Genomic DNA, 23,775 nt, shown 5'->3' with positions numbered 1-23,775 from the left:
TTAGGGCCCCTAGATGTCACCAATGAACAATGAAAAGAAATTGTGAATGAAGAAAGCACCCCCCCACGTCCCGGAAACGACTAAGAACTCCTGAGTCACGTGGTACACACGCGCCTAAGCCCCACGTTTTGGGGCTTCCTTATTCTGCACCTATAAAATTGGACTTGGTGAAGTTGGGTGCTGGCTTGCGGAGGATTTTTTTCCCCCGTCTCTTTCAAGTGGGCTTTCCCCGCTGTTAAAGTGATCGCCGTTTTCTCCGCAGTGGCCATAATCGTTTGTTTGCCTCTTCAGCCGACTTCCGCCCATGTCCAACATGGCGGTTGAGTATTCCTGACCTTTACGAGGTTGGGCGGTGATTGTTGTCTGGGCTGGTAGAGGGTGGAGCGGTTAGTAAACAGCAAATGCGGGAGCTGCTGCGCGGGAGTCAGCCATGGACTGGAAAGAAATTCTTCGCCGGCGGTTAGGGACGCCCAACACCGCTACTAACAGTGAGTTTGGGAGGGGCTGCTCGCAGAGGTAGTCAGGCCCTAAATTCCTGAAGATGGGGGGAGATCGAGGAGGAGCAGCTACTGGGACCCGCAATTTACGCTTCTATGAAAGCTGTCTTGACAAAGGCAGTTGGACTGTGATTTAGGGTTGCTGAAAGGTTTGATCCGCACTTCCCGGGAAGGGGAGTTGCAGAATGAAGAGCACCAACTTAACATAGCTTTGACCTAGGCTTTTGAGGAATAAAAATCCCAGTTCCAACAACTCTTCGATCCTACCATAACCTATAATCCATCGATCTTATGCCTTCTTACTATCACACTTTTTACTTCCCTCCTTATCTTAGATTTCGTAATCTGTGTTTTCCTTACCATTTTCCTTCACCTTTACACTTGTTTGTTTACTACCCTGGTTAAAACTGTCTTTACTATTTCACACGTGCCCTCCGGGTAGCCAAAAGCGGCTGGAGAAAAACGAAACCATGGTAAATTGTCTCACTTTTAATTCATCTGCATGAACCTAAAAGTAAGTGTTTCAGTCATTTATTTACACATATTCCTCGTTTCCTTACACTCAGTTCTGGCAGTTCTCATCTTCCAGACATCCAGTTCTCCAGTATATCCTGCTGGAAGAAAAGAAAAACCTCAGCTGTTCCCATTTACCATTTCTATCAGCCCTTTCCTCACCATAGATGCCATACACTCTGCCTTCACTGTTAAAATGAACCAATTCTCCATGCTCCTGTTTGAGACAGTTCCTCCACTCCCACGTTAGATAATGCTCTCTTCCTTTTATTCACTGAATTTACCCTGTTCTGTTCTTCTCTCAGCTATCATCAGATTTTCCTTCTCTACTGGATCATTTCCATCAACTCTGACACAAACATGTTATAATATACTCCATGTAAGAAAAACATTACTTCTCACATCTCCTTCCAGCTTTTGCTACATTTTCCTGCACCCTCTATAGGAAAACTTACCAAAAAGTTACATGTGCTTGTACATCCTCCTCCTCTTCAGTTTTTAAAAAAATTTTAATTTTTTTTAATGTTTTTTATTCATTTCTGAGAGAGAGAGAGAAACAGCATGTACAGGGGAGGGTCAGAGAGAGAGGGAGATACAGAATCTGAAACAGGCTCTAGGCTCTGAGCTAGTTGTCAGCACAGAGCCCGATGCGGGACTCAACCCACTAACTGTGAGATCATGACCTGAGCCGAAGTTGGTCGCTTAACTGACTGAGACATCCAGGCGCCCCTAAACATTTTTTTATAATGTTCACTTATTTTTTGAGAGAGAGAGAGAGAGCGAGCGAGAAAGAGAGCGCACGCAAGCAGGGGAGGGTCAGAGAGAGAGAGAGAGGGAGACCCAGAATCTGAAGCAGGCTCCAGGCTCTGAGCTGTCAGCACAGAGCCCAATGTGGGACTTGACCTCAGGAACTGCAAGATCATTACCTGAGCAGAAGTTGGAAGCTTAACCGACTGAGCCACCCACATGCCCCTTCCTCTGCTTTGCTCATAAACTCACTCCATTGCATGCCTGCTATGTGCCAAGTACTGTTCTGGGCTATAGCAGTTAACAAAACAAACAAAAAAAGACCTTGTAGAACTTAAGCTTTAGTGTTGGGAGAGATGATACATAAAATAATAAGTAAATCATTTAGGTTGTACAGCTCTTGTTTAAGGCTATTTCCTTCATTAGTGTGCTAAATCCCATGTTTGCCTATTCAAAGGTGTACTCCTGCCATTGTCCACTCTTTCTTTCCTGCATCAGTTTTTCAGTCATTCCCATCAGTATATAAACATGGCGATATTTCTTTCACCTTAAAGAAACTTTCTTGTCTTAAGCTTCTACTTCTAAGATGTGCCTCATTTCCCTGTTCCTCTTATAGCAATGCTTGTTAAAAGAATTGTTGATTAAATCTATGCTGTAAATGTTGCTTGCCAAGATCATCAGTGATCTCTGTGTGGTTCCAGTGGTCAGTTTTTATTCATCGCTTTCCTTGACCTGCCAGCAGTCCCTGTCAGGGATATAGTAGTTCACTCTTCTCTTAAGCATACTTTTCTCTCTTGGTTTCTGGGAGACACACTCCCTTAGTTTACTTCCCATCTCACCAGTCATCCCTTCTCTATCTTTGTCTTCTCCCCAGCAGTTTACCATCAGAGTGCCCAAAGCTTAAGTCCTTGGTCAGCTTCTATTATATTCACTATCTACACTCATGCCCGTGGTGAAATTAGCCATTATTCTTAAGGCTTGAAATACTGTATATTTGCTTTTGTCTCCTACATGTGTATTTCCGCTTCCCAAATGCCAGACCCCTATATCTAATTGCCTACTTGACATGGCCACTTGGTCCTAATAGCTATCTTTTTTTTCTTTTTTTTTTTTTTTTAAGAGAGAGAGAGCACAAGCACAAGCCAGGAGAGAGGCAGAGGGAGAGAGAGAATCTTAAGCAGGCTCCATGCTTAGTGCAGAGCCCAGTACAGAGTACAGTGCGCGGCTCAATCCCACAACCCTGGGGTCATTACCTGAGCTGAAATCAAGAGTCGGATGCTCAACCCACTTAGTCACCCTGGCACCCCTGTAATAGGTATCTTAATCTTAACTTGTCCAAAACTGAACTCCTGCTTTCCTTTCTAACTTGCAGCTTTCCCCATCTTTGATATTGGCATCCTCATCTGCTCAAGTCAAAGTCTTTAGAGATATCTTCAACTGCTCTTTTTCTCTGATATCCACATCCAGTGTGTCTGCAAATCCTGGGACTAAAAAGAAAATATATTCAGAGTATTTACTCCTAACTGCCTCCATTGCAGCCACCAAGATCCAGACCACCACCATCTGTCACCTGGATTACTTCATTAGCCTCCTAATTGCTTCTGCTCTCTCCCTCACCAGTATAAAAGCCAGTGTCCTTCCAATGAACTAGTGGCCTTACCTCCCATTAATCTGCCTTCCCTCATCTACTATTTCCTTTGGCTCACTCTGCTGTAGCCACACTGACTGCCTCCCTCTTCCCTGGACATGCCAGGTGCACTGCTATCTTAGGGCCTTAGCACTGGCTGTTTCCTTGCCTGGTATGCCCTTCTCCCAACATATCTGGATAGCCTGCTTCCTTGCCTTCTTCTTCTTTTTTTTTTTTTTTGCTCAGTTTCATCTCCATGAAGCTTTCCCAGACACTGTTGAAAGCTTTGTGTAGGTATAGACACATGTGCATGTGTCCACTCACACGTATACTTGTGTATCCCCAGAATAGTTGAGTGAAAAAGAGTGAGTGAAATAATGAAAATGACTCTAGGGGTTTGGGCTTGGGTGACTGGATGAATACCATTAACTGGGATTGGAACATGGAATTAGGAGAAGAGTAGTAGGGTGAGGGATGGGAAAATTATTAGATACGTTGGAGTGTAAGGATGAAATTATTTTATTTTGAATGTATGAGTTTAGAGTTCATGAGCAATGTCTGGATTAGTGACATACATTTGGGACTTAGATGTCACATTACAAAAGTTGAAATGAGGAAGAAAGATTAATAAAAATAAATGGTCAGAAAATAAGAGAATTGACAGTGTGTTCCAAGAATTAACATGGCACATGTGGCAGAAATGCAGACATAAGAGAGGTTTAGGGGAACAACTGTAGGCATACTGGAAGGAAGTGAGACCAGGAAGATGAGAGTAAACCTATTGAGTAAGTCTATTGAGAAATTAGATCCCAGAATTGAAGATTTCAGTGAGGCTGAAGTGTGAGTTTTATGACAGTGAGGTTTTGAATAACCAGGAGAGAAAAGTTATCTGAGAGTATATGAGAGTTTACGATTTTATTTAAGTTTAAGGTTAGTATATTTAGGAGCAGCTAAGATCTGTGGACTTGTCATGGAACTGAGTGACAGAGGTGACCCCTCTCCCGAGTTGAGGTGTCATGGTTAATATCATAAACGTTTTTCCTTCCTTGATGATTGCAAGGCATTGAGGTGAAGAGCACCACACCCATTGCTATGGTCCACACTGTGGCAGACTGACTAAATGAGATGGTTATAGGCCAGCTGCAGGCAGTTTGGAAGGTAAAAGCATCCTGAGATCTGAGCTTCAGATGGAAGGGGTTTGCAGTAGGTAGTGTTTGAATAGTGATTTCAAGGCTGAAACTCCATGAGGTCAAGGGGGTGTGTCTGTTTTCTTACCACTGTAGCCCCCCATGTCTAAGTGTTCTATACATAGTAGGTGCTCAGTAAGTACCTTTGATGGAATGAATCATCAACATGCCAGAAGTCTGTAAGAGAGGCAGTGACTTGAGGAAGAGACAAGTATAGTGATAAAAAGAAAAAGAAGTGGAAGGAGCAGCTGAGATATGGTTGAAGGTGCAGGGGACTTTTTTCCAGTTGAAGATAGTGATTCTTGCTATTTCCAAAAAATTAATAATGTTCAGTATCTAAGCACAATTTTGAATGTCTTTTTTGCACTGTAATCACCCTGCAGTAGAAAATACTGATTTAAAAAATTTTCTTAATGTTTTTATTTCTGAGAGAGAGAGAGAGACAGCGTGAGCAGTGGAGGGTCAGAGAGACAGGGAGACACAGAATCTGAAGCAAGCTTCAGGCTCTAAGCTAGCTGTCAGCACAGAGCCAGACATGGGGCTCAAACCCACAAACCATGAGATCATGACCTGAGCCGAAGTCGGATGCTTAACTGACTGAGCCACCCAGGTGCCCCAAAAATACTGATTTTAAAAGTGCTTATCCCCTTTTAATCTATTTTGTTACCAGAAAAAAAAAGTGAACAAGAATTAAAAGATGAAGAAATGGATTTATTTACCAAATACTACTCGGAATGGAAAGGAGATAGGAAAAACACAAATGAATTCTATAAAACCATTCCCCGGTTTTATTATAGGGTAAGTGGTATCTAAGCAAATGTCTTACATAGTTTATAAGTGAAATTTAATTTTTAAAATGGAATCAGAATCTTTTATATAAATACAGGATTATATTTTAAATTTTATGTATTTATCCTTGTTGATCTTATTGTTTTGGAATTGATAAAATCTCAGAGTGATATAAATTGGTATAAGAACACAAAGTTGTTACCTGGCCCCCATTTTTTGTGTTATTGGCTTTTTCTTCCTGATTTTTCCTGTGGATATTTCTGGTAGGTATTCTATAGGATTATGTTGTTTTTTTATAAGACTTAGGTTTACTTGGGCTGATCACCGTTTTTAACATTTGTCTTTTACTCCTGATGTAAAGTATAATACATTTTGCTCAAGGTTGAACTGAAAAACATTAAAATGGAAAACTTGAAGAGTTAGAGTTCATTGTTTCCTCGTGCCAAAATCATAAAGTCTTTGAAAAAGATTTTAGTACACAGTAAGACCTTAAGAAAGCTACTTATAGCTGAAGTTGAAGGAATAAGACCTATTTAGTATTATGTAAAATGTGACCACTGTAGAAAAGTTAATGGAATTTTAGCAGAATGTCTTTTTTTTTTTTTTTTAACATTTATCTGTTTTTTGAGAGACAGAGCATAGTGGAGGAGGGGCAGAAAGAGAGGGGGACACAGAATTTGAAGCAGGCTCCAGGTTCTGAGCTAGCTGTCAGCAGAGAGCCCAATGTGGGGCTTAAACTCACAAACCATGAGATCATGACCTGAGCCAGAGTTGGACACTTAACCAACTGAGCCACCCAGGCGCCCCCAGAATGTCTCTTAAAACCACTACCTTAACTCAGTTATAACGTTATTTACAAAGAAAGTAGGAGCAACGTACTAATATAAGTATAAATTTTTTCCAAATGAACCATTTTTATTGGAAACCTTTTTATAATACCGTTTCCCAGTCTTTTAAGAATTACATGACGAGGGGTACCTGGCTTGCTCAATTAGTAGAGTATCCAACTCTTGATCTTGGGGTCATGAGTTTGAGCCCCATATCAGGTATAGAAATTACTTAAAAATAAAACCTTGTAAAACAAATTAGGTAACTAAGCCACATTTGTCATGGAAAAGAGAAAATACAGCTGATATTTTCCCATAACATTGCACAGAGATGTAAAGTAAGTATTTTTGCATGAATTCTTCTACATACTTTTGTGTACATGTATAACAAAAATGGGATATCATACATATTTCTGCTTTTTGCATTTCATGCTTTCTTAAACAGAGTCCACTAGACAGCTGAAAATTTTCAATAGTCTGGGGGGTCCAGGAAGAGAATGGACATTTATTGAGTGCTGATGTACTTCAGAGCATTTTATATTCATGATCTCATTTAATCAGGATTATGAAATCGTATCTTACTAACCCAGGAACAGCCCTTAGATGTTGATATGACCCCATTTCTGAGCCCAGGACTCGCTTTTCCTGTATTTCCAGTACTAACCTTTGGCTCTCCTATGTGGTTCCTGAGGGAATCCCCTATGTCCCAATTTCTGTTTCCTCCTCACCGTGACCTCTCCCAGATCCCAGATGGTTTCCTGTCTGCAGATGTGGATTGTTGGGATGTTCTTTTCTCTTCTCTCTCCATCTTTCCACAGCTTTGGAGAAACCACCTATTATCTTTGGTCACCACGTCTCTCCTTGGCTTATTAGCTGGTTGACTAGCTACTGGAACACAGAGTCTCAGCCCCAGCCTCACCTCCTGATGCTTCTTTCTTCCCCATTCCTTTTCATGGGAGGGATGGCATCTTAATTCTTGTAGATGAAACATAAAAACCATGGTTAATTTGGATTATGGTTACTTAGCCACATTTAATGGGGCAGGGATATAGAAGAAGAAATCCTTAGAGTAAATTGTTTGAAGTTGAATTGGAATGAGTCATTCTTAAGCCTTGTTTATGGAAATCACCCCAGTGGGCAGACCCTCTACTTGGAGGTGAACACAATAGACACTGGCTTAACCATTTCCAAGAAGTAAGGTCATCTAGGCTCAAAAGGCATACTCTGCTAAGGCAGTCTATCTTCAGTTAGTCCTAATTTAATTCTGTGTCAGACTAAGGTTATAGTGGAAAGAGTGCTCTGAGAATATAAAATGAAACTTGGGCTAGGCTATTAGTTCTTTCTAGGAAGGGATCTGGTCTTTCTGATCATTGAATCCTCTGTGGATCTTTTTTTGTTAAATGAACTTTTTAAGAAATGTAATTTTTGAGGAAGAGAGTGTGTGTGCATGTGAGCAGAGGAAGTGCAGAGAGAGGCAGGGATAGAGGATCTGAAGTGGGCTCTACACTGATGCAGGGCTTGAACTCATGAACCATGAGATCATGACCTGAGCCAAAGTTGGATGCTTAACTGACTGGGCCACCCAGGTGTCCCTAAATGAACTTTTTAAGTGAATATCTTGAAGTTAAGCAAAATTGAGATACAAAAAGTAATTTGAGGATGTGTACTTATTTTATGTACTTATTTTCTGAGGCCAAATATATTTTACATAATCCAAAAGTCTAGAATTTAGGCATAGAAATTAACTCTAGTGTATTTTTAGCTGCCAGCTGAAGATGAAGTCTTACTACAAAAATTAAGAGAAGAATCCAGAGCTGTCTTTCTGCAGAGGAAAAGCAGAGAACTATTAGATAATGAAGAATTACAGGTAAGTATAAAAGGTTGCTTTGGATGCTAGCCATTTCTTATTTGTACTAGTCATATAGGATCTCAGGGTTTCTTAATGGAGCCATTACTGCAGAGTGGGTGAAGGCCCTGGAGCAATAATTCTTATCAAAATCAGCCACAGAGCTTGCCTAGGCACTGTTCTCCCAAAGATAGTTTTGTTTTTTTTTTTGAAGTCCCTAGGTAATGGGGTGCCTGGGTGGCTTAGTCGGTTAAGTGTCTGACTTCGGCTCAGGTCATGATCTCATGGTTCGTGGGTTCGAGCCCCGCATCGGGCTCTGTGCTGACAGCTAGCTCAGAGCCTGGAGCCTGTTTCGGATTCTGTATCTCCCTCTATCTCTGACCCTCCCCTGTTCACGCTATCTGTCTTTGTCTCTCTCTCTGTCTCTCTCTCAAAAATAAACGTTAAAAAAAAAAGTTTTAAAGTCCCTAGGTGATTCTAACATGAGGCCAAAGTTGAGAGTCACCAGTGTAGGGTCAAGACACTGCAGGGGCTCAGGTGGTTGAGCGTCCGACTTGGGCTCAGGTCATGATCTCATAGTTTGTGGGTTCGAGCCCCACGTCGGGCTCTGTGCTGACAGCTTGGAGCCTGGAGCCTGCTTCAGATTCTGTCTTCCTCTCCCTCAGCCCCTCCCCCACTCATTCTCTGTTTCTCTGTCTCAATAATAAATACACATTAAAAAAAAAAAAAAAGACACTGGGGCTCACATCCTAGCCAAGCTCTGTGATCTTAGGCAATGGACTTATCATTTCTATGCTCCAAATCTCATCTGTAAAGTAGAGATAACAGTGTCTACGTCACATAGTTATATGGATTAAGGAGGTACTGTATATGAAAACTTTAAACTTAGACATTCAATAAATGCTAGCTATTGCTAGCTGGTTGTATTATGTTATTAGTAATCAAAAGGATAATAGGGGATGGGATTCATCTTAATATTAAACTTCTATCAGGCTATCATTTTAATAGAGATAACACATTTAACTAATGTTAAATTTTGTTTTGTTACTGTAACATCTTCATTTCTCTAATTCTCCTAAGAACTTATGGTTTTTGCTGGATAAGCACCAAACACCACCTATGATTGGAGAGGAAGCAATGATTAATTATGAAAATTTTTTGAAAGTTGGTGAAAAGGCTGGACCAAAGTGCAGGTAAGAATAGTATAATTAATAAAGGAGTACGTTATGTTAAGCATTTTAAATGCCTCAAATAAATGTTAATGAAAATATAAGAGTGGTGTGACAGTTTGAGTCCATTTGAGTTATTAATAAATTTAATAAAATTAGTCAAAAAATTACATTGGTGAAGTTATTAAAATAAATAATAGTTCATAATATGGTATATTTACATACTATACAACTACATATATATATATATATAGTAAATTTATTTACAACAGTATGGGCTTTTTTTTTTGTTAATTATACTTGAATTTTTATTTTTTATTTTATTTTTTTACAAATAGTTTATTGTCAAGTTGGTTTCCATATAACACTCAGTGCTCATGCCAATCTCCCCCCTCGCCCCTCACACCCATCAGTCCTCAGTTCTCAGCATTCAAGAGTCTCTCATGGTTTGCCTCTCTCCCTCTCCCCAACTATTTCCCCCCTTCTCCCCCACGGTCCTCCGTTAAGTTCCTCCTAATCCTCCTATACGTGCAAACATACGGCATTTGTCCTTCTCTGCCTGACTTATTTCACTCAGCGTAACACCCTCAAAGTCCATCCATGTTGCTGCTACACATGGCCAGATTTCATTCTTAGGATGATAAAATACAAAGATCTGTGACTTAATATTTTAAGTTTTGAGCCATGATTCTCCCTTTGATTTTTTTCATTTTGATTTTTAATTGTTTGGATTCATGCTATTGCTAGCTAATTCAATATAGAAGTCATTTTTATATTATGTTGGCAGATGATTTTAATCTTTATTTCCTTTCCTTAGGCAGTTTTTTACAGCAAAAGTCTTTGCTAAACTCCTTCATACAGACTCTTACGGGAGAATTTCTATTATGCAGTTCTTCAATTATGTCATGAGAAAAGGTGATTTCATTTTCATTGTGCTTAAACTCCTCTTATCTGGGAATCAAAGAGTTTTTGGCATATGCTTTTATAGTCCTCCTTCCATCTGAAACAACTTTCTTAGTAAGTCTAAATAGCAGAATTTCTTATCTTTTGACCCAGAATTGTTTTCTTATTTTCCAGTTCTCTCTTGGAATTTACTAGAGCTGAGACTTCTTACCCTAAATTTGGGTTCATTATTTTATTTAAAAAAATTTTTAATGCTTATTTATTTGTGTGTGTGTGTGTGAGAGAGAGAGAGAATGTGGGAGCATGAGTTGGGGGAGGCGCAGAGAGAGGGAGACACAGAATCTGAAGCAGGCTCCAGGCTCTGAGCTGTCAGCACAGAGCCCAATGCAGGGCTTAAACTCATGAGCCGTGAGATCATGACCTGAGCTGAAGTTGGATGCTTATAACCAGCTAAGGCACCCGAGTGCCCCAATTTGGATTCATTATTATAAACAAAACAAAAACATGTATCCTAAAGATATTAGCTAAAATTATCAGGGCCGCCTGGGTGGGTCAGTAGGTTAAATATCCAGCTCTTCATTTTGGCTCAAGTCATTATCCCAAAGTCATGGGATTAAGCCCCACATTGGGCTCCACACTGAGCATGCAGCCTGTTTGAGATTCTCTCTCCCTCTGCCCCTCTCCCCAACTTGTATGCTCTCTTTTTCTCTCTGAATAAATAAATAATGCTATATATTAAGAGCTAAAATAAGAGTTTTAATGTATGGTGATTTAAATTATTTTAATTCACTGGTAATTCTATTTCATCAATATATAGTTGACTCTTGAACAACACAAGGGTTGGGGCACTGACCTCCTGTGTAGTCAAAAATCTGAGTATAAGTTTTGTCTCCCCCGAAACTGAACTGTTAATATCCTGTTGTTGACTGGAAGCTTTACCAATAATATAAACAGTTGATTAATCCATAGTATATATGTTACATGTATTACATACTATATTCTTACAAGAAAGTAAGCTAGAGAAAAGAATGTTATTAAGAAAATTGTAAGGTGGGGCACCTGGCCGGCTCAGTTAAGTGGGGTGTATAACTCTTAATCTCAGGATTGTGAGTTTGAGTCCCATGTTGGGTATAGAGATTACTTAAAAAAGAGGTGTGCCTGGGCGGCTCAGTCAGTTAAATCTCTGACTCTTGATCTCAGTTCAGGTCTTGATCTCAGGATCGAGTTCAAGCCCTGCATTGGGCTCTTCACTGGGCATGAAGCTTACTTTAAAAAAAAAAAAAAAATCATAAGGAAGAGAAAGTACATTTACAGTACTATACTGTATTTATTGAAAAAAAAAAATTCGTGTATAAGTGGACCCACACAGTTCAGACACATGTTGTTCAAGGGTCAGTTGTATTATAGGTTGAGTTGCCTGAGGATAGTTTCAAACTCAGAATTGTAGCATCACATTCTAGGAGTTTTTATTAAACAACCTGGAGTTGTTATGATTCCTATTAAGTTCCATAAAGGTCTGTGAAGTTCTAGATATATGACTTTTAACTAATACTTAGTCATAGTAATTAACCCCACTAGAATAAATGTACCTTCATTGAAGGCATAACATTACAATCACTGTCCCTTTTTGTTGAAACATCAAGTTTAATGGGTAAAGGGCAATATTCTCAAGGGTATCAACTTTATTGTCTTTAGGCAAGGTAGAATTGGTCATATCTGCCACAATTCTATGGTATATTTTGTTACAAGCAATTTTGGGGTAATATATGTGTGAGAAGTATATTGGTAGAGTTACTAGTTTGTCCTCTAATCTAGCTGTTTATCTCCTTTTATTCAAATATATGCTAAAGAACAGATCTTAAAATTACATTTCATCTTATGTATTGTCAGTTTGGCTTCATCAAACAAGAATAGGACTCAGTTTATATGATGTTGCTGGACAAGGTTACCTACGGGAATCTGTAAGTATTAACCTACTTTAATAACTACTGTAGACACCAAAATAGTAGTAGTAGTTATTACTGGTTGGATTATAGGTGATTCTAACATTGTTTTTGTTTTTACAAATAACATGTTTCTAAAACAAAAACAAACTTTAAAAATGAGTATTGACCACAAAAATTCCTTTTTTGGTTCTTTTTCTCCAACTTTTTTTCCCAACTATTAAAAAGAGCTTTTCAAAAATAAAAAGAATATAGTGTTTTAACAGCATTAAAACTCATTGAAGAAAAAGAGGAAAGCTTTTGGTTATTCATGAGTGCCATAAATGTCAGGGCCAGGAATTTTTCAGTCTGACAAAGATTAAAAAGTTTGATAATGCATTTAAGAAGGGAATATAAAATGGGGTGTGGTTTCCCAAACTCTCAATTCATGGTGCCCTTAGTATCTCAGTAATTTTTGCATAGTGCCTCTGCATCAAAAGAAACACCTAACAGTTCCATTTATTAACCGGCTGGTTCTAAACAGTTTATGAAAGTTTTCATTAAGTTTGTTATTGTATTAGTCATTTAAAAAAATAATACATATAAAGTAGAAAAGTAATATTTTTGCTTCATTCTTAAATTACAATTACTAATGAAATCTGTGCCCATGGGGCAAAGTATGGGTAGTCAAACCTGGCAATTAGATTGGACAGTCATCCTCATTTTCGGTTCCACACTAATTCTCCTGTGGTACTTGCTTTATCATAGCAACCATCAAGAACCTAGCTTTGCAAAGATTGATGTCATTAAAAAGCACATATCTCAGTGCTGAAAATGCAAACTACCTTGAGCTCATAGCTGACATCTGTTATGTACTCTTTGGCAGATGTCACTTTTCTCCTGATATTTTGAAAATATCCTGCTGCACCCCTGTGTTCACTGAAGCATTCCTGGGGCACAAGCTGGGAGCCGTTGGTTTAGCCTTCACATTGCTGGTGGGAGTGTAAAATGGGTGTGGGCTTTTTGGGCAAGGTGGAAAGTTTGCCAGTGTCTATCAAAAATAAACATGCACGTTCCTTGACCCAGCAATTCCACTTACAGAAATTATGTCCCATGTTTTCTCATAATATCTGTGAATGAAAAATTAGCTTATTGTCTCTATAGTATTGTTTTTAGTATCACAAAAGATTAGAAGCAATCCAAATGTCCAGCAATAGAAGACTGGTTAAATGGATTATGGTACATATTTGCAACTACATGGATGGAACTGGAGGGTATTATGCTAAGCAAAATTAGAGAAAGACAAATATCATAAGACTTCACTCACATGAGGAATTTAAGATACAAAAACAGATGAACATAAGGGAAGGGAAGCAAAAATAATATGAAAACAGGGAGGGAGACAAAACATAAGAGACTCTTAAATATGGAGAACAAACAGAGGGCTGCTGGAGAGTTTTGTGGGAGGGGGGATGGACTAAATGGGTAAGGGGCATTAAGGAATCTATTCCTGAAATCATTGTTGCACTATATGCTAACTAACTTGGATGTAAATTTAAAAATAAATTAATAAAAAATTTAATTAAAAATAAAATGAAAAGAGAGCAAAAATAACGGATTATGGTATATCCGTACAATGAAAAAATACATAGCTATTTAAAAATAAGAACCTCAGGGAAAACGGGTTATGAGCATGGAGGAGGGCACTTGTTGGGAGGAGTACTGGATGTTATATTGAAACCGATTTGACAATAAACTATATTAAAACAAAACAAGAACCTCAGGGTGCCTGGGTGGCTCACTCAGCTCAGGTTATTGATCTCACAGTTTGTGAGTTCAAGCCCCACATCAAGCTCTGTGCTCACAGCTCAGAGCCTGGAGCCTGCTTCAAATTCTGTGTCTCTCTCTGCCCCTCTCTCCCTTGCATGCATATGTGCACCCTCTCTCTCAAAAATAAATATTTTAAAAATTTGTTAAATTAAAAAATTAAAACAAGAAACTCCTTGAGAGCCAGGATTGAATGACTGCAAAGTATATTGTTAAGTAAGGAAAGCGAGATACAGAAGAATTTGCATAGTATACAACTATATGCTGCATAAAAAGAAAATGAGAAATATGCACATATATGTATTGGTTTGTATGTGCATCAGTTATTTTGGGAAGATGGATCAGAAGCTGGATAATGTAGGTCACCTCTGGGGAGAGGAAATAGACGCGGAAACTTTCAATGATACTTATTGTTCCTTTTGAATTTGGAATTATGTAGAATATATTACCTACTCAAAAATATGTTAAATTGAAATAAAAAGTAAATTGGTAGAAACACAATATAAGTTTTACCACTAACATAAGATTTTATTTCACTAATATACTATTAATGCTGAATGATTTTTAGAACTGAAATTCAGCATCCAGTGTCTAATGAAGAAACAGGGTCAGACATTAACACTTTAACATTTTGATTTGTTTTGTTCTTTCAGGATTTAGAAAACTACATATTGGAACTTATCCCTACCTTGCCACAATTAGATGGGCTGGAAAAGTCTTTTTACTCCTTTTATGTTTGTACAGCAGTTAGGAAATTCTTCTTCTTTTTAGACCCTCTAAGAACAGGTAAAAGAAAATCTTATCTTAGATATTATAAAGATATTATTCTAAATCTTAATAAGCAGAGAAAAGTCATGAAAATGTCATTTATTTTTCTAACATGTCATTGCCCTTAATATATAAATATCTTTTATGATTTATCTGCACCATCTATAACCAGCTGTGTGACACTAGGCATATCACCTAACCTCTTAAGAGTTGCATCATCTCTAAAATGGTATATGAATTGGTTAATCAGTGTCTCTGTCCAGTTCTAAAAAGCCAGTTATTCTGATATTTGTTATTCCTTTTATGTAATATACAGAGAATTGGTTCTTTTTGATGTAAAATATGAAACTTTAAAGTACCAATTGTGTGATTACTCTTCTAAAATAATACGTTTATAAAATTGAGTTGCTCTTTTTTTATTTAAATGAAATTGTGTTTGTTCTTTGAAGGGAAGATTAAAATTCAAGATATTTTAGCATGCAGCTTCCTAGATGATTTATTGGAGGTAAATATGTTTTTAAAATACTTAATTATATCACTTGACAGTTACTGTCTTCTAATTATGTCTGTGTTTATTTAGTTAAGGGATGAGGAACTGTCCAAAGAGAGTCAAGAAACTAATTGGTTTTCTGCACCTTCTGCCCTAAGGGTTTATGGTATGGCTCCTATCATAATGCTAAAATTTGAGTTATCCTTTTCTCAGTTAATTGGTGTTCAAAGGACAGTTTTATACATAGGCTAATTTAGCTTAGGATCAAAGTATTCTAATTACCTTATGATCTAGTATTCTAAACTGCTAAAATTTACTTGTCATTTTCTTACTCTTTAATAGAACATACAGAATGTAATTTCACCCTTTCTTATTGACTCAAAAGCATCATTATGAACAACAACTATTATCTTGCATTGTGATAAAATGTCACTGCTGTCAACATCCAGAGGCAGGTGTTCTAGGGACTGTTTGCTTTTTTCTTTAATTTCATCACTCTGCTACATTATTCTCTTGGGTGGTCTTCTGACTCATTTTGGCATCCTTGATCTCTGCTTTCAAGTACTAGCATTTCAGTGCTTTTTATTGACCCCTATCTCTCTAATTTCAAAAGCTAGGAAAGTTTTAAATAGCTGCACACTGAAACAGATAATGATGTGAAATAGCGCAAAGGCCTTGGCCTTCAGGATGGGTTTTCTTGGACTGGCTGTAGCTCAAGGGGTGGTATGATAGAGAGTCCAGCGGTAGTTGATCTTAGAGCACTACCCTAATATAGTTTGAAAATCAAAGTATTAGCCAATAGAAAGAATATTTTGTGTTTATTCTTTTGTCTTCTAATTAGAATTTTATTTTTGTCATAAATGTCTTTTTATCATTTTTCTTCCCAAGGCCAGTATTTGAATCTTGATAAGGATCACAATGGCATGCTGAGTAAAGAAGAACTCTCCCGCTATGGAACAGCCACCATGACCAATGTCTTCTTAGATCGTGTTTTCCAGGAGTGTCTCACTTATGATGGAGAAATGGTAGCAGTTCAAATCTCTGATAAATTTTAAAAATTTAGGCTCCCACAATTTCCACAAACCCTTTTCTTGATGTGATATAGCATTATTTTTACATCAGTATCTTAAAAAGTCTGAACTAATCAAATTGTTTGAGTTTTGGAGCCTTTGATCCTAAGGTAAATTCACTTTAAAACATGGACTCAGGACAAATAGAAAATTTTAATATTTTCATTTTATTATTAATATGCCTCTCTTTTTCAAGGTTTCAAGATTTTATTTAAATTCTAGTTAGTTAACATACTGTGTAATATTAGTTTTAGGGGTAGAATTTAGTGATTCATCACTTATATATAACACCCAGTGCTCATCACAGCAAGTTCCCTCCTTAATACCCATCACCCATTTAGTCCATCCTCTGCCCACCTCCCCTGAAGAGTATGGACTAGTGAGAAAACAAAAGTCTCAAAAATTGTCAAATCCTATTGACTGTTTTCATATAGAGGATTCATTCTTTAAATTATCATGTCAGGTATAATACCACAGATGCCATAGTTTAAATCTAAGAATCAGGTTGTATTACTTTCTGTAAGTGGCTGTATTAGTACCTAACAATTAATATGCACCTGTCCTTTTGTCACAACAATGCAAAATACTTAAGGAAATTCTAACTAGCATTTTATTATTTTTTTTAAGTTTTGTTTTGTTTTGTTTTGTTTTTTGAGAAAGAGCGGGAGCACAGAGGGAAAGGGCAGGAGGAGAGAGGGAGAATCCCAAGCAGGCTCCACACTGTCAGCACAGACCCCAGTGTGGGTCTCTAACTCATGAGATCATGACCTGAGCCGAAACTAAGAGTCAGATGCTTAACCGACTGAGCCACCCTGGTGCCCCTCTAGCATTTTAAAATCCCTGTCCTTGCTATTAAAAACACATATTAAGGATCTGATGAATTGCCAAATGAATGATAGTTAAGAAATGGTCATATTGTCAGTAGAATATTGGGGTATTTGGTTTTATCATTTAGCTTTAATAGGAGTTTTCTGAATAACTCCATTGATAGCCAGTGGCATAGGAAAAGGGTGGAAGAAGTGCAGAAACTCTGCTTTGTGACTCTAACAGCTGTCTATACCTCAGAGTGAGGAGCTTGCACTATTATAATGACTCCTGGTGAATCAAGTAAACCAGAGGCTTCAACTGTGGATGCAGTTAGATCATGATGAGGCTGCATCTCTTTAGCTCTTTATACTGTAATTTATGCAAAAAGAATTTTTTTTTTTTAATGTTTTATTTCTAGGAGAGAGAGAGAGACAGCATGAGTAGGGGAGGGTCAGAGAGAGAGGGATGAGTCACAGACTGAAACAGGCTGCAGGCTCAGAGCTGGCAGTCAGCACAGAGCCCGATGTGGGGCTCGAACCCACGAACCGCGAGATCATGACCTAAGCGAAAGTCGGACGCTTAACCAGACTAAGCCACCCAGGTGCCCCAAAAAGAAATTCTTAATTTTAGTCTAAAAAAGTATTTTCCAAGAATGAAATTTTTTTTTTTCTAAGTAAGAATCTCTCAAGTGTTCTTTTCACTATGCAAAAACAGTAATCTGAGTATCCCTTTTTTGTAGAGAAAGCTTTCTGTTCTCTTTATGTCATTCTAGCTTTCATTTGTGCTTTTTTTTTTTTTCTTTGGATGAGAACAGTTTCACTTCACCATAGAATATCTGATACTCTTAAGATGGCTTCTTATTGGAAATCATCTGATTTAAAAATATTTAAACAATATTTCAAAGTAACTAAATATACTACTCATTCCAAATAAACCTTTTTTCCTCCCAAAGTGACCACACTGAAATGAAGATACTAATTTAGTGGCATTGTACAATAGCTTGGTCACTGTCCTGTCCATGTCAAAGGCATAATCAAAGAAAATTACTCCTTAAAAAATCTCTCATAAGAAAATAAGCTGTGTCCCCCAAACTATCCCCAGTACAGATTAACTGCTATGTAGAATTCCTAGAAACCAATGTTAAGTATACAAATGGGTATCTCATTTCTTATTTTAAAAAAATTGCCATCTTTGATTGTAAAATAGCTTCAAATCATTAGATACTCACTTGAAAAATTAATTCTAAATAAGTCTTCTAATGAACATCCTTTACTTTTCTATAGGATTATAAGACCTACCTGGACTTTGTTCTTGCGTTAGAGAATCGAAAAGAACCTGCAGCTCTGCAGTATATTTTCAAATTACTTGATATTGAGAACAAAGGATATCTGAATGTCTTTTCACTTAATTACTTCTTTAGGGTAAGTCTCATTTAACATAAAGGTTTACTAACAGATGTTAGAAAAAAATCAGGCCTGCTTTTAGTTTTGATTTGTTTCTATTTAAATAGACTAAAAGCTGATTTGATTAGTTGTAGAACACTAAAAAAGTGTAAATATATTGGGTTATACTGGACATGGAGATACAGATATGCATAAGAAATTCTGTGCTTTGGTGATCAAAAACTAATGTGTAAAATGCTACAGAAGCTTCAATTAAACAATTCAGAAAAGGTAGAAGTTTTACAGGCTTTGGTAGTAGTAGATTTCTTTTACATGCTGTGCTGTAAAAATATTAGTATTATTATTAAGTATTTTTTATTTTTTTAATGCTTATTCATTTTTTGAGAGTGAGACAGAGTATGAGAGAGGGAGGGACAAAAAGAGAGGGAGACACAGAAGCTGAAGCAGGCTTCTGGCTCTGAGCTGTTAGCACAGAGCCCAACATGGGGCTCAAACTCACAGACTGAGATCATGACCTGAGCCAAAGTCAGAGGCTTAACTGACTGAACCACCCAAGCACCCCTTATTATTATTATATTTAAAATAATTTTAGAACTGGGTAGGGGCACCTCGGTGGCTCATTCAGTTGTGCATCTGATTTCGGCTCAGGTCATGATCCAAAGGTCATGCGATTGAGCCCCGTATCAGGCTCTATGCTGTCAGCCCAGAGCCTGTTTGGGATTCTCTCTCTCCTTCTTGCCCCTCACCCTGTGTCACACATGCACTCTCTAATAAACTAAAAAAAAAAAAAAAGGAACTTAAATATAGGAATAATAATTTTAAAACTGGCTAGAATTGTGTGCCACATTTCAGCATGAAAACATTATTGTTGAAGTACTTATGTTGTGCCTTAGGTGATCTCAGAGAGTATCATGATGAGTTCTGAAGGAAAATTTGATTGTATCTTTTCTGATAAGCATTCAGATGCACAAGGTATAAAAGTAGCAATGTCTGCAATTTTAAGACAGATCGTTCCTAAATTTGATGAGTTTTCTATCTAGAATAGTTTTGTACAGTAGTATTTCATTCCATTGTCTTATTTCCACAGTTTTTAGAAGACTAATTTTTATATGGTTAAGACAACAGTAGAGAAATGGCTTTTTTTTTTTTAACAATAAAAATGACATTTTCACATCTTTGTCATAAACCATTTTTTTCCCAGAGGCTGTCTCTTTTCCATTTAAAAATTTGGGATATTTTAAAAATCACAATTTGGGGGGCGCCTGGGTGGCTTAGTCGGTTAAGCATCCGACTTTCGCTTAGGTCATGATCTCGCGGTTCGTGGGTTCGAGCCCCGCGTCGGGCTCTGTGCTGACTGCCAGCTCAGAGCCTGGAGCCTGTTTCAGTCTGTGACTCCCTCTCTCTCTGACCCTCCCCTGCTCACGCTGTCTCTCTCTCTCTCCTAGAAATTAAAAAAAAAAAAAAAATCACAATTTGGTTTCTTAATTTCATACTATATATTTCTAAGTTTCATGTTAAATTCCCTAAAACTTCCATTATGATTTCCTGTAGTAATGACTGCAAATATTAGGATAAATTACAATTACAGTATTGGCATACTTTCTTAAAAAATTGAGTCCATGGCTAATCTGAGAATGTAATACCAACTCATCATAGGGATCCCCCACTTTAGTCAGACCTATTCAATAAGATTCAATTTTAGGAAAACAAAGTACATACATCTTTTGGAAATTAAACACAGCCCTTTTTCATAAAGATTTCTTTACAGTATCCTCTCTTAGAATACTAAATTTTGTCAAATATTTTATATTGGGGTACCTGGGTGGCTCATTCACTTTGAGTGTCCGATTCTTGATTTCAGCTCGGGTCATGATCCCACAGCCATGAAGTCAAACTCTGTGCTTAAGATTCTCTCTCTCCTCCTCCTGTCCCTCCTGCTTGCTCTCTCAAAAAAAAAAATTTTTTTTTATACATGCATTTATTTTATCAAAATATTTAGGCTTGGTTTTATGGGCTAAAGTAATTATGTATTGGTACTAAGTCCTGTAATCCTAAGCCGTTCATAAAGTCTTTGTACATCAATATCCTAGTTATAATGGTGGACCTAGATGGTCCACTCTAGATATATCTCCAGGTCTACCCCTCTAGTAGCTGTGGGTATACTCAGAGATTCTCCTCTACTTCAAAGAGATGCACTGTGCACACACTGATACTGGTGGCACCACTTACAGAGTAGGCACCTACAGTGTATTTATTTGACTATTTACCAAGAATTTTCCAGTGAATGACTCTCACCTAAATATTTATTAGTCCAACTGGATCACAGTAGTTGCTTTAGTTAGGAGGGGTTTTTTGTTGTTAAAGGTTATAAAAGAGAAGAGTTTGAGGGAGTTTTGCTTCCATATTTTTCTGTGAAGTAGAAGGCAAAGTATAGGGTGGGAGGCAGAGGTGGCAGATTGGGTGTCTTAAAGAATGGTGAAAGTATGAACAGCATTCCTGGAAAATGAGTGGATCAGGCATAACAGAATAATTGCTAGGCCATATAAAGGCCATTCTGAGGTTGGAACATAGTATTTCCTACATAGTAGCAAAAATCTATAGTCTTGGATACTTTTTATGGAATTCTCAGTAGCAAACTATAGATCCCAAAAGGTTGAAATTGTTTAAGTTTTGCTGACTGGATGTGAAGCAGGGTCAAGGAAGTTAAGAATATTGGTAAGGGTGGTTGAAATGCTAAGGCTTGTGGTCTGATAGGAAAAGGAAGTAGAACTAGAAAGGGACCATGGGACAGGAAGGGGGCTGTTGTGCATTTTTTATTTACAGACCTATTTCTATCCATACAGGCCATACAGGAACTAATGAAAATCCACGGACAAGATCCTGTTTCATTTCAAGATGTCAAGGTTACCTTTTCTTTTCTTTTTTCTTCTTTTCTTTTCAGTAAGCTCTACACCCAGCATGGAGCTTGAACTCATGACCAGGAGTCGCATTCTCTGCTAACTGAGCCAGCCAGGCTCTCTACCTTTTATTTTAATATATGTAATACAAGATAATCACCAGTATTACTGGTATATGTAATACCAGATTATCACCAGATAATCATATAAAATGAAATATTATATGAAAGAAACTTTTATATGAAATCAGGTATTTGCTGTTATTTGTTCTGAACCAGTATTTCAATCATTAGAAACTGAGACTACACTTCACTAATGATTTGTATAGGTAATGATTTTAGCATTGTCATCCTGTATTTTCATTGGAAACACTCATTTTGATTGAAAATTAAGAGAATGAATATAACCTGCATCCCTTGGCAGCCTATTCCAAGTTAAAATGAATTTTTAACTTGGTAACTGTACTTGACCCTTGAACAACACAGGAGCTAGGGGCAACACCCCACCAGCCTTGCCCAAGCAGTTGGAAATCCACATGTAACTTTAAAAAACTTTTATTTTGAGAGAGAAAAAGAGCATGATTGTGAGCCAGGGAGAGGCAGACAGAATCCCAGGCAGGCTATGCGCTGTCAGCAGAGCCCCATGCCAGACTTGATCCTATGGAACCATGAGATTATGACCTGAGCTGAAATCAAGAGTTGGATGCTTAACCGACTAAGCCACCCAGGCGCCCCCTCCAAGTATAACTTTTGACTCCCCCAGAACTTAACTATTAATAGCCTACTTTTGACTGGAAGCCTCACATAAATAACATAAACAGTCAGTGAACACATATTTTGTATACGTTTTATATACTATACTTTTTAAAATGAAGCTAGAGAAAAAAACTTAGAAAAAATCGTAAGGAAAAGAAAATACGTTTACAGTATACTGTATTTATCAAAAATATCCATGTCTAAGTGGGCCCATGCATTTCAGATCCATGTTCAAGAGTCGACTGTATTTAGGCGTGGGCACTTTTTTAATCTACTTCAAAGGTCTTGCTTGCTTTAATATTATTAAGGAAACATCGGTCCTACAATATGAAAACTAAGACTATGTGAAATACATGCTACTTAGCATTTTTGTAGACTTTACCAGCTATAAAAAACATTCAGTATCCAGTACAGAATCTGGTTCAGGCTAAGTAATGTAGTAACATAACCCATCTGGTTTTAATTAAATATAAGATAAGGGCTATTTTGGTTTATTATAAATGAACAAATGTGAAACTATGCAACAGGCAACCTAAGAACTAGTCAGTTTAAATTGCCACTAACCTAGAAAAGGACATTTCACAAACATACAAGATTAAAAGCTCATACAGTTCATTTACCTGAATTGTTCTAATCTCTTTAAAATGTAATCTCCCTCTTTGAATGCTACTAAATCCTGAGTAATTTTACTCAAAAAGATTAGAAAACGTGTACCTAATTCCTTATAAATATTCATATAGATGTGTCTCATAAGATAGAAGAGATTTTTCCATCTATTCCAGTAAATTCTAGCACAATTTCATGGTCATTCTGGAATTCCTTAATACCAAATCTCCCCCACCCACCACCCATCTTAGATCCAGAGTATAAAAGGTTGACATCAATACTGGAAATGAAACCTTGTCATTATCTTGGCTCTGGAAGCATTTTTTAGTTTGAGCTGAGTTTGTACTTAAATCAAGACCTTGCTTTACCAAGAATTGGAAGACAACAGAAAAGTATAAAATACTTAACATGTATTCAAAGAACACGGCATTAGTTTTGCCACTAATTAGCTATATAGCTTGGATCTGATGAAACTCTTGAGTCTCAGTTTCTTTGCCTTTTACGATAGCTACCACATACCTAAAAAATCTTCCAGTAAAATTCTGATTGTAATTGGGGAAAAGGTGTGTTAAATGGAAAAGAAAAAAAACGAGGACGAGTGTCAGCCTTGAATTTCCCATCACTATATGATAGAAATTAAGTTCATCCGGTACCAGATTTCATTGTATTTAATTCTCTCTCTCACAGGATGAAATCTTTGACATGGTTAAACCAAAGGATCCTTTGAAAATCTCTCTTCAGGATTTAATCAACAGTAATCAAGGAGACACAGTCACCACCATTCTAATCGATCTGAATGGCTTCTGGACTTATGAGAACAGAGAAGCCCTTGTTGCAAATGACAATGAAAACTCTGCAGACCTTGATGATACATGATCTCTCAAAGACTAGACTGTTCGTTAAGATAAGCTTGAATGCTACGTGCAAAACCTTTCAAGCTGCAACCTTAGAAACGGCCTAAATAAACTACTTTATGGGTATAGAACACAGCACATGCTCTGGTTACTGGAATTTTGGTTGCAGTAGCTGGGAAGCAATAGAACGAAATGTTTTAGGAGGTAGTTAATTCTGGTTCCACTTAGCTCAAATATGGCAAGTGTGATTTGGTGAACGTAGGAGTCCACT

At 37.5% G+C, this 23,775-nt stretch overlaps 1 protein-coding gene across 3 annotated transcripts; it reads left to right on the top strand.

The window, feature by feature from the left end:
- The first annotated feature begins 161 nt into the window (after positions 1 to 161).
- Positions 162 to 23,635, top strand: PPP2R3C (protein phosphatase 2 regulatory subunit B''gamma). 3 transcript variants are annotated; one of them, XM_039256989.1, is made up of 13 exons: positions 162 to 488; positions 5,242 to 5,369; positions 7,950 to 8,054; positions 9,114 to 9,226; positions 10,020 to 10,117; positions 11,996 to 12,066; positions 14,508 to 14,640; positions 15,072 to 15,127; positions 15,203 to 15,278; positions 16,001 to 16,137; positions 18,273 to 18,410; positions 21,236 to 21,295; positions 23,338 to 23,635. In XM_039256989.1, exons 1-13 carry the CDS (start codon positions 431 to 433, stop codon positions 23,524 to 23,526), a joined length of 1,362 nt encoding a protein of 453 aa, XP_039112920.1. In that variant the 5' UTR covers positions 162 to 430; the 3' UTR covers positions 23,527 to 23,635. The 3 variants fall into 3 exon arrangements, with proteins under 3 accessions (XP_039112920.1, XP_039112922.1, XP_039112921.1); XM_039256991.1 differs by having other exon boundaries at positions 411 to 492; XM_039256990.1 differs by lacking the exon at positions 162 to 488 and adding an exon at positions 3,047 to 3,072.
- Positions 23,636 to 23,775: the final 140 nt, after the last annotated feature.

This window comes from Hyaena hyaena, unplaced genomic scaffold, assembly GCF_003009895.1.
Source record: "Hyaena hyaena isolate Hyena2069 unplaced genomic scaffold, ASM300989v1 scaffold_599, whole genome shotgun sequence".
NCBI lineage: Eukaryota > Metazoa > Chordata > Mammalia > Carnivora > Hyaenidae > Hyaena > Hyaena hyaena.
Note: the sequence above shows the minus strand (reverse complement) of the source record. Positions and strands in the feature narration are given on the sequence as shown.